The 11,411-nt window shown below is 31.5% G+C and overlaps 2 protein-coding genes across 2 annotated transcripts; both read left to right on the plus strand.

The window, feature by feature from the left end:
- Positions 1–3,293, plus strand: LOC112710085 (inorganic pyrophosphatase 2). Its single transcript, XM_025762181.2, has 5 exons — positions 1–721; positions 881–1,002; positions 1,112–1,313; positions 1,842–2,201; positions 2,766–3,293. The coding sequence occupies exons 1-5, from the start codon at positions 584–586 to the stop codon at positions 2,973–2,975; spliced, it is 1,032 nt and encodes a 343-aa protein (XP_025617966.1). The 5' UTR covers positions 1–583; the 3' UTR covers positions 2,976–3,293.
- Positions 3,294–7,413: 4,120 nt separating this feature from the next.
- On the plus strand, positions 7,414–9,987 carry LOC112708758 (heat shock cognate 70 kDa protein-like). The gene is made up of 2 exons (XM_025760696.2): positions 7,414–7,703; positions 8,180–9,987. The coding sequence occupies exons 1-2, from the start codon at positions 7,478–7,480 to the stop codon at positions 9,808–9,810; spliced, it is 1,857 nt and encodes a 618-aa protein (XP_025616481.1). The 5' UTR covers positions 7,414–7,477; the 3' UTR covers positions 9,811–9,987.
- Positions 9,988–11,411: the final 1,424 nt, after the last annotated feature.

Consider the following 11,411-nt stretch of genomic DNA (forward strand, 5'->3'; position numbering starts at 1 on the left):
ACACAAAAAATAAAAAAGGAAACTAAAAAAAAAAGAAAAGAAAAAAAAAAGTGTAACCAAAAACCAAATGCATTCGAATATTCCTCTTTATATTCCCGCGTTGTGCTCTTACGGCCTTAAGCCTCCAACGCATTCTCCACCGTCCGATTCTCGTGACAACCTAATCTGACGGCTGAGATTTAATACAAAGGAAAGAATGAGATTTCCGAATTATGAATTCTTCTAGAGAAGAAAATGCCACCTTTTTAGATGCATGCTCTTTGATCTTAATCTCTCTCCTTACCACTTACCAGGAAATAACAATCCCCATGGATCTCCAATGTAATATTCCTTTGGAATCTAGGATATAATTTTAAATTCTTTTCTTAAATTTCAAAATAAGATTTTTTTTTCTATCTTTTTTATTTTTTTAAAATTTCGGTGTTGGGCTTAGCTTGTTCCAGCTATAAATACCGTTGTTCTGTGTTGGCGAAAAATCCAAGCCAAGAACACATTTTGAGAGTACTTTTAAACACCCAATTAGAAAAAGCTTTGTTCTTTCTGAAGAGAGGAAGAAAAAAAAAAAAAAAAAAGAAGAAGAAACATGTCTGGGATTATTGTGGTTTTCGACTTCGACAAAACCATTGTTGATTGTGACAGTGATAACTGGGTCATTGATGGGTTGGGTTTCACCGATTTGTTCAATCAGCTTCTTCCAACCATGCCTTGGAACACCCTCATGGTATGTTCTTTCTTCCTGCATTCACATATTATTTATTTATTTATTTAATTCATTTTTGTTTTGCAACCTGCATTGTGTTTGAGGAACATATCATGCATTTCGTGTTTCTGGAGGAACTTAATTAATGGTTTTTCCCCCTTTGATTATTTGGATTTATAGGATAAGTTGATGCTGGAGATGCATGCACAAGGAAAAACCATTGGGGAAATTAAAGAAGTTCTTCATAGAATTCCTATTCACCCAAGAGTAATACCTGCCATTAAAGCTGCACATGCTTTAGGGTATCTCTCTTTCTCTCTCTATAGGTTTAATTTGGAGGAAAAAGTTTAACTCTCTTTTTTAGTATTATTTATCTTGAGTGAAATTTAAGGTGGTAAATTTTTTTTTCAGGTGTGATTTGAGGATTGTGAGTGATGCTAACTTATTCTTCATTGAAACAATTTTGGAGCATTTGGGAATAAAGGAATACTTTTCAGAGATTAACACAAACCCAGGTTATGTTAGTGAAGAAGGAAGGTTGAGAATTTTGCCTTACCATGACTTCAACAAAGCCCCACATGGTTGTGCTTTGTGCCCTCCAAATATGTGCAAGGTATGCTGCTAAAACTGCTAATTAAAAAAAATGTTTTTTTTTTTAATTTAATTATATATAATACATGTTTCTAGTTGTAGCTTTCAAGTTGATCTTAACTTGTTCTACTAATACTAATACTATTTTAAACAAGTTGATCTTAGCTTGATCCTAGAACACCGGAGTGGTGTCTCCTTGATTTGGCGATTTTTTTTAATTGCTAAATAAAATAAAATAAAATATCTGCTTACCCAATTGAATGTTCTGTCATGGTTTTCAAGTCTCCAGTCTGTGCCCACTGGATTTGATGAAAATAGAAAATATGAATCAAATTTGACCTATAGGCCCACAAACAGTACAAATTAAAAGAGCACCAAATTTATCTTATTTGAAAAAAAAAGGGAAGAAAAATCTTATCAACTTTATAATATTAAATCTAAGGTTTTGAATAACTATTCAACTAGTATGTGTATAAAAAATTGACTACAGTAACAAATGTGACATCTATTTAGATGACATTGTAATTTTTTTTTTCAATGATGAATTCAGGGTTTAATCATAGAGAGGATACAAGATTCACTATCCAACAATGGTGATGAGAACAAGAGGATCATATATCTTGGTGATGGAAGTGGTGATTATTGCCCAAGCTTGAGGCTTAGAGAGAGAGATTTCATGATGCCAAGGAAGAACTTTCCAGTGTGGGATTTAATCTGCAGAGACCCTTTGCTTCTTAAGGCTGAAATCCATCCATGGAGTGATGGGCAAGAACTTGAGCAAGTTTTGTTGCAATTAATCAACAAGATCACCTCTTTGGATGATGAAAGCTCTCAACAATTCATCTCATCAGATTGCAAAATGCAGACTCTATCTGTCACTGCTCACGAGGCTTTGCCTAAAGTTCTTCCAGTTAGGCCTTGATTATATTCTTTAGTCTAACATTTTTGCAAAAAAAAAATGTACCATAAAGTCATAGGGATTTTCCATATTCACCCACTTTTTTTTCCCCTTACCTTGCCTTATTGACCCTAAATCAACCTTTTCTGAAGGTTGTTAATCACCAAAAGTTGTTCAAGATGGACACAGCCATGGTTTATATCAAATACAAATAACTGTTTGCTCTGCCTCTGTGTCTTAACATATTGTGAATATCTGAATGCTTACAACTTACACAGTGCAAATAATAATAAAAAAGATGTTCATGTTTCAATTTTTCATTGTCGTTTCTTCATTTCTTCCACATGAGTTCAGAACAATTTGACATTGATTAACTTGAATTAGTCTGACCAATATCAATCTAGAAATAAAAGTCAGATTAAATTCAGTTTTTTCTGGTTCTCAGTTATTTAAAACCAACCAAATCAAACCGAATCGAACCGAAGGAAGAGATGTGTAAAAAATCTTGATATTCTGTTATGTGTCTGCTCTGTCTCTAACCGTATATAACTGATTTTGTTGTTTTTTTTTTATCAGAAGCCAACATCTCAATCTGGTGCAGTTGCCTCACCACCTCAAGCACGTGCTCGTGTTCAGATTCGCAACAATGGTAGAAAACTCCCCCTCCGAGTCTTGGCTGTGCTGCCACCACGTCCTCTGCACGTGCCAGCGCAACCACATCTTCGCCTGCTGCCTCTCAGTTCTCAACATCGCTTCAGCACTCTAAATTCATATGTCAAATTTTAACTTCGAATCTTTCCTAGTGATATCTTTTCCGTATTGGCAATTATCTTCCCATGATCGAAACCAATTGAAATAAAAAGAGCTGGTGACCGAATAAATTAGGATTCTCCATTATTATTAGTGAAGCTGATTTTTTATTTTTTTTTGAATTGAAAGAGACAATGATGATGTTACATGCTTGTATTAGATTAAGGCGTGGCAGGTACATGTGTATTTGGATGGTGTTGTCATTCTTAGGTGTTAGCCAAATAGATGTTGGACAAAAAAAAATGTTTAAAGTTAGTGATTAATAAAAGAGAAATTTATCAACTCTTCAAAATAGATTTGACTTGAGTTCTACAATTACAGTAACGAAATTTAAACATTAGCTAGGACCTAGGAGGATTATTGTTTTTATCGCAAAAGTTTTCAAGAATTTATTTTAAGCAAATTATATACCTACAAAAAATTAACTATTAAATTAATTATTTTATATTCGTGTATAAAAATATGTATTGCATAACATATTTTTAAATATATCTTATAAAAAATATTATTTATATATAAAAATAAGTAATTAACCACCAAAATGAGTTATTAATGTATTTATATATAAATATATGTGTTATTTAATTTATTTTTAATATATATTTTATACTAATAATTGATTTTAGTTAAGAGTGGCAAAATGGACTGAACCCATCGAGTTGACCCGCTAAAAAAGGTGGGTCGATTTAGAATTTGAAATCCACCAACTTTTTAAAAAAATTACCAAATTTGCGGGTTTTGGTGGGATGGGCCGACCCACCGGACCAAAGATTTTTATTATTTTTTTATTAAATAAAAGAGTGATTATTATTACAAAATTAATAATTATATAATTTTTAAATACTTTTTTTGTTTTTTTATTCTTCTTTTAACTATTAACTTTATTTATTTTATTTTATAATTTTGTATATATATTTAAATTATGTGACTTATTTTTTAAAATAAAGATGATTCTATTGACAAATATAAAATTGAACAATTTTATTGAAGTTAAAAATTAGAAAAAAATAGTAAAAATATTTATATTATAATTTGACTATCTTTTATTTGTATTTGATTTTTTTAATTATTAATTTTAGTTAATTTTAATGAATTTTATTTTTAAAACAAAAAAAGTCAAGCGGGCTAGCCCGCCAATCCGCCATAAAGTGGAGCGGGCTAGCATTTTGAACCTATTTTAGTTGGCGGGGTGGGTTGGCCCGTCCCGTTTTATGGTGCAGGCTTAGCGAGGCGGAGCGGATTGGGACGGACTGACCCGCTTTACTACTCTCAGTAATTAAATTTTAGTATACACTTAATATAATATTTTTTATTTTAATATGTATTTTATACGAATAATTAATTTAATAATTAATTTTTAACGCACATTTAATCATTTATTTATATAAAGTAAATTTATAGCATAATTTTCAAAAATTTAATTATCTTATGGGTTTAGCTAACACGTGTTTTTAAGGCACATGATAAGCTTATTATTAGTAAAAAAATTTAATTATTTTTATTTAATAGGTATAAAATAAATGTATTAGAAACTTAAATCTTTTATATTTCCAATATAAATCTTCTAAATTTATAATCTTAAATTATGTTTTTAGGGTACACGATAGGTAAACCTTTATCTTATCGGTTTATCTTATCGCCTAAATCAAATCAGTATATTTACTTGCTTTTGAAGTTCCAAATCTGATAAAGTGAAAATCAAAGAGTAAAATCACACCCCCGACTCCTAGCTATTTCGCTAACTTTCATTCCATTCCTTATCGATTGGAAAGTAACATTACGGTCCTTAACGATTAATTTCGTCAGACATTCTACCCCTTCCGTTAATGACTAGTACTCCATTCAGAACTAACAAATTTTGTCTATGAGTCACGTTAGCTGATGACGTGTCAAGTAACCATTCCAAGAGACAAAATGTCTCTCCCATGTCAAAAATATGCTACAGTAAAATAGGATAATTAAATCTCTAAAAAAATTTTTATGAGACATTTAAATTCCTAACTAATTTAAACATAAACACATATAATGAACTATAAAGTAGGATAAATATCCCTAAATTTCAATAAGTCATTGTATTTGCTACACTGCTTGCTGGCATTAGTTGGTAACAGCCTCAGTTTTTTGCTCTTCCTTCTCTTTCTTTTTCTCTGTAAAGTTTTGATATGAATACAATAAAAACTACCTCATCAAGTTCAATCTCTTTCAATTATTTTTTTTTTTTGAGAAAAATCGAAAATAGTCCCTGACAATTATCTCAAAAGACAACGAGGTCCTTGACAAAAAAATACCAATTTGGTCCCTGAGATTTATTTTTATGGGACTGATTAGTCCCTCTGCCAAAAAAAATCAATGTTATTTTTTTTGCACAGGGGCTAATCAGTCCAAAAAAAATCTTAGGAGTCGGGTTGGGTGTTTTTTTTCTTGGGGGCCTCATCGTCCTTTCGAGATAATTGTCAGGGACGGATGTGGTATTTACTCTTTTCTTTTTAATCTCCAATACAAATTTCATGTCCCCATCTTTACAATATTCATTTATTAGTGTTGTGAATGTAATTTTGTCAGATTTTAAACCTCTCTCATTTATTTTATTCACAAGTTTTCTAACTTCCTTCAAATGACAGATCTTGTAAAGACCATTGATCCTTTTTCTTACATATCATCCAACAAAATCTTTGCAATATAAGAAGAAGAAGCAAATTAAAGTTACTACTAACCAAGGCCAACAATTAGTGCAGTAGTAAGTATAATGATTTGTTGAAATTCAGAGATATTTATCCTATTTCATAGATAATTATGGGTTTATGTGTCTATGTATAAATTAGTTAGGAATTTAAGGTAGTGTTTGTTTGTAGAGACACGACAGAATAGGACACTAAAACAAAGATAATAGGATAGAGACATTAAAAATTATGTTTTGTGTATCGTGTTTGGATACGATGGATAGGACACTAATGTAATGTCCAGTATTATGTTTGGATACACATGGACAAGACTAAAATATTATATGAAATGACTAAAATAGCCATGTAATTCCAAATTTTTTAATATAAACTAATTTAATAAAGAATGAGAGTACATAGGAGTACAGACAGTAGGAACTTGAAAAAAATATTTGAAGCAGTCAAAAATTTTAATAAAAAATTATATAATAGTATTTATATTAAAATAAAATTTATAAATATAATTATTTTTTTTAAATTTATTATTAATATGTAAGAATACGTATGATTAATATTAACAAAAAAAAATAAATCTGAGTTTGATTAATAAAAAATTTCATTTAGGTTAATAAGCCAAATTAATTTTAAATACAAAATCACTTTTACAAAAAAATCCATTTTTACATGGAAAAAAATTAATTTTTGCACATAAAAATCTATTTTTATTTAGAAAACTAATTTTTTTATCTAAAATTTTATTTTTCTTTTCAAAAAATTAATTTTTCTTTAAATTATATAAAATCAATTACAATTTATAAATTATTTTTTAACATTTTAAAATATCAATTTTATCTTTATAATATTTATCTTTTAAAAGTCTCAAAACTAATTATTTTTGTTATTATTTTTATTACAAATCAAATAATATAATATAAGGTTAAAATGATGTTGAAGTAAGAATGATAAGAAAAAAGAAATTAGCCAGTCCAATAAAAATTTCTATAAAAAAGAGAAAGTACCTAAAGAAAAAAATAGAAAGAAGGAAAACGTAGAAATAGAAAAAGAGCATGGAGAAAAAAAAAGTACTTTCTAAGAACAACGCAAAATAGAAAAAATAAGAAGGGGTAACAGTGGAATAATAAAAAATAGCACCATGGACAAAAAAGAAAAAAATTCATAAAAACAGTCCGTGTCCCTCTTCCAAATTTCGTGTCCATCATTGTCCTTCGTAAAAGAGTGGACACAAAAGTATAAAAAACTGTCCCGGAGACAATATGTTCAGTGTCCATGTCTTTGCTTCCAAACGCTTTTTAAAGATGTGCTGTCTATGTCTCTGTGTCCTGTCTCCGAAAACAAACGCTACCTAAGTGTCTTTTAAAATTTTTTTTAGAAATTTAATTGTCTTGTTTAACTGTAGTGTATTGTTAACACAACAAAAAATATTTTATCTTTTAAAATAGTTTTTTGATATATCATCAGCTAATATAATAGTAGACAAAATTCATTAATTTTGGACCAAAATATTAATGGATGAGATATAATGTCTAATAAAATCGTTACAGGCTGCAATATTATTTTTCAATCGAAATGAAAATTAGCAAAATGGTCAGGATCCAGTGGGGTTTTACTCGAAAATCAAGAGTCACTGCTATATTAAAAACAAATGGAAGAATTAATTATGGGATGGTTAAAACAAGACAGCAAGACTTACGAATTACAATACAAATATCCATATGGCTTTTCAATTGCAAATCCTACTACTAGTTTGATTTTTTCACAAGATTTCACCATTCCGCTTAGCTTGTTCTCAATCTAAGCATGAAGAGGGCCAGAAAGTACGAAGGACATGCAGTGGGAATCGACCTTGGCACAACGTACTCTTGTGTTGCCGTATGGCAGGAACAACACTGTCGAGTGGAGATCATTCATAATGACCAGGGCAACAGAACAACACCTTCCTACGTTGCTTTTACTGCCAATCAGAGGCTAATTGGAGATGCTGCTAAGAACCAAGCTGCCGCTAACCCAATTAACACTGTCTTCGGTATATAATCATAGTAATTTTCTTACTTTCAATTTGTGCATGTGTTTTTTTCTTTTTCTTGATTTCTAACTTACACAATTATTATTGGTCTCTTTCTATTTTCGGATACATTAAGAAAAACAATAATGTAAGAAACTCCACTTTGTTTTTTCTTTTACTTCTTATTCTTATTTCAAGTTGTATTTTTGCTGGTTAGTTATGCTCCGTCCATCTTCACCACCCTTGTTGGGTGAAAGTGAAATTAGAAACTTATTCAAAATAAAGAAACTCTACTTATTGTTTATCGTATTAGTCCAGAGAGGGTTTTTCTGTAAATGCAGCTGCTTCTATTATAGACATTACCCTTTTTCCCAATATAAGAGTAGTTTTTTAGACTTAATTGTGTTATATTAGTTCATTCAAAATTTGACATTGTTCAGAAAATCATTGTCTACCTAGCAAAACCCTTTCTTTATTTTCCTTCGTTTGTTTTTCAGATGTTAAGAGACTCATCGGTAGAAAATATAGTGATCCGGTTATCAAGAATGATCTGTTGATGTGGCCATTTAAGGTCACTGCTGGTGCTGATGACAAACCAATGATTGTTGTTACATACAAGGATCAAGAGAAGCACTTTTCTGCCGAAGAAATTTCATCTATGGTTCTCACTAAAATGCGAGAGATTGCGGAGGCGTACTTAGAGTCACCTGTTTGTAACGCCGTTATTACAGTGCCTGCTTATTTCAATGACTCTCAGCGCAAAGCTACCAGAGATGCTGGCGCCATTGCAGGTCTTAATGTGATGCGAATAATTAGCGAGCCAACGGCTGCTGCTATTGCATATGGACTTGACAAAAGATCCGATTGCACTGGAGAACGAAATATTTTCATCTTTGATCTTGGTGGTGGTACTTTTGATGTGTCTCTCCTTACCATTAAGGGTAAGGTATTCGAAGTCAAGGCTACTGCCGGAAACACTCACCTTGGTGGAGAGGATTTTGATAACAGAATAGTCAGTTACTTTGTTAAAGAATTCAATAGAAAGAACACGGTTGACATTAGTGGTGACGCGAGAGCCTTGAGGAGATTGAGATCTGCTTGTGAGAAGGCGAAGAGGACTTTATCATATGCCGTTACTGCCACCATTGAATTGGATGTTTTCTTTAAAGGAATTGACTTCTATTCATCAATCACGCGTGCTAGATTCGAAGAACTTAATATGGACCTCTTCAGAGAGTGCTTGGAAACGGTAGATCGATGCATCACTGATTCGAATGTGGACAAGGCAAGTGTACATGATGTAGTCCTTGTTGGTGGCTCATCTAGGATACCCAAAGTGCAGGAGTTGCTGCAAGAATTTTTCAACGGAAAGGAGCTCTGTAAGAGCATCAATCCCGATGAAGCTGTTGCATATGGCGCGGCTGTTAAGGCGGCTTTGTTGACTGGGGGTTCTAAGAGTAGTGCCCCAAATTTGGTGCTGCAGGATGTTACTCCTCTGTCTCTTGGTAAAGCCACAATGGGAGATGTCATGAGTGTTGTGATTCCAAGGAATACTACCTTTCCTGTAAAGAAATCAGAAACTTTCTTCACAGTTCAAGACAATCAATCACATGTGCTTGAAGAGATTTATGAAGGTGAGAGGACAAGAGCCAGTGATAACAACTTGCTTGGTCGATATACACTTTCAGGAATCCCTCCTGCTCCTAAGGGCCATCCTGTATCGATATGCTTCGATTTAGATGCCGATGGCATCCTTATTGTGACATCTGAGGAAAAGACTAATGGAAATAAAAACCAGATTACCATAACAAATGATAAAGGAAGATTGTCACAGGAAGAAATTGAAAGGCTTATTGAGGAAGCTGAGAGATACAAGGTTGAAGATGACAAGTTTCTTGAGAAAGCTAATTCAATAATTACTTTGGAGGATTATGTTTATGACATGGAGAAAGCGTTAATCAGTTCTAAGCTTTGTCCCGCGGATAAGAAGAAGCTCAATTCTGCAATTGATAAGGCTATAACTCTGCTTGATGATGGTAACAAGGAGAACATAGAAAATCATGTGTTTGTCGAGTGTCTTAATGAATCTAAGCTCATTTTTGAGCCCATTAGAGCTAAGACTAGATAGTTTTGTTCAGATCTTCCTTTTGTTGAATTTTTAATGTTGTTTGTAATGCAAATCTTTATGACAGACATCTGAAGGAGATTTGGAGTTGATGGTAGATACATTCTGTAAAGGTATTTTTATGGACAGGTCTTGTAGATTTTGAATATGGTAAATGCTAATGTGTTGACTGAATTGGACGCACTATAAAAATGTTCCTTTAGGTAGTGTTTGGTGGAGAGACAGAGATGGAAAGATTGAGACTAAGAGACAGAGACTAAGAGACAGAGATTAAAATAAATCTCAGTATTCTGTTTGGTGCAAAATGGAAGACAGAAATTGAAACAAGAATAAAACTCTAATTTAATGTGCACAAAGAATAAAATTAGAATTAATTAATTGAAATGAGGGTATTTTAGGTATAAAATGTTATTAAAGTTTCAATCTCCATCTCAAAAAATTTTAGTCCCCTGTGTCTCTACTTTTTTGAGGTACTGAAATACTGAAATTTTGGAGACAGAGACAGAAATTTTAGTACCAGTCTCTGAACCAACAAACATGATACTGAGTCTCAGTCTCTCAGTCTCTGTCTCAGTACCTCAAAACAAACGCTACCTATAAAGATCACTTATTTCATTATTATTATATATTCTGGTAAAAACCAACTTGAGTTGATCGAATAGCTTGCTCATTCATTCGCTTAAATAAGTGTGGAGGGTTCGAATCTATCTTTATGTATGCAATAATTTATTTATCAGTAGCAAACCCTTAAATGAAATTATAGTATGTGTTTCATGTACATTATATGATTTTTAACTTGGCTATAGAGATCTACAAATTACTAGGTTCTAAACTTATTCAAGTAGATGTTTAAAAATTCAAAAAATTAAATCATGTTTTTCATTCAATTCAATATTTAATCATAGAGAGTATACAAGATTCACTATCCAACAATGGTGATGAGAACAAAAGGATCATGTCTTGGTGATGGAAGTGGTGACTATTGCCCAAACTTGAGGCTTAAAGAGAGAGATTTCATGATGTCAAGGGAAAACTTTCCAGTATGGGTTTGGATTTGCGAAGACCTTTTGCTTCTTAAGGCTTAGCGGAAAATCCATGGACAAGGACTTGAGCAAGTTTTGTCGCAATTAATCAACAAAATTGCTTAGTTTAAAACAATATCTTCAATTTGTTACCGTTTGAAGAAAATGTTTGTTCACAACTCATGAAAAGTTCTAGTTTTGAGTTAACATTTGTTTTAATAATAAAAAAATATTTCAATGTGGTACAACACCTAGATAATGTTATAATATAGATGATCCAAAAGAACAAATATAATTAATGATAGTGTAACTTTGCTTTTTATTACCATTGATTATAGTATTTTAAAAAATATTGCTAAAATTAAAATATATTTTTTTATATCGTTAAACAATTTTTTTTAAAAATGTCGTTAAGAAAAAAGTATTACTAAAACATAAAAAAATAACCTTACTTTTAACAACATTTATGTAGTTGTAGTATAAACATATACAAAAATATAATAATTTATTTTTTCCTCCTCAATTCATATATCTCATTTTCTTGAGGCTTTTGATATATTTTAACTCCACTCCAACTTCACC

The sequence above is a fragment of the Arachis hypogaea genome, chromosome 9, assembly GCF_003086295.3.
Source record: "Arachis hypogaea cultivar Tifrunner chromosome 9, arahy.Tifrunner.gnm2.J5K5, whole genome shotgun sequence".
NCBI classification, from domain to species: domain Eukaryota; kingdom Viridiplantae; phylum Streptophyta; class Magnoliopsida; order Fabales; family Fabaceae; genus Arachis; species Arachis hypogaea.

What these genes read in the sequence shown, in the direction of transcription:
- LOC112710085 (XM_025762181.2), top strand. Translation starts at nt 584, where the DNA reads ATGTCTGGGATTATTGTGGTTTTCGACTTCGACAAAACCATTGTTGAT. An exon ending in TGCCTTGGAACACCCTCATG is followed by an intron (nt 722 to 880) that starts GTATGTTCTTTC and finishes TTGGATTTATAG; the next exon opens with GATAAGTTGATGCTGGAGAT. An exon ending in AAAGCTGCACATGCTTTAGG is followed by an intron (nt 1,003 to 1,111) that starts GTATCTCTCTTT and finishes TTTTTTTTTCAG; the next exon opens with GTGTGATTTGAGGATTGTGA.
- LOC112708758 (XM_025760696.2), top strand. Translation starts at nt 7,478, where the DNA reads ATGAAGAGGGCCAGAAAGTACGAAGGACATGCAGTGGGAATCGACCTT. An exon ending in CCCAATTAACACTGTCTTCG is followed by an intron (nt 7,704 to 8,179) that starts GTATATAATCAT and finishes TTTGTTTTTCAG; the next exon opens with ATGTTAAGAGACTCATCGGT.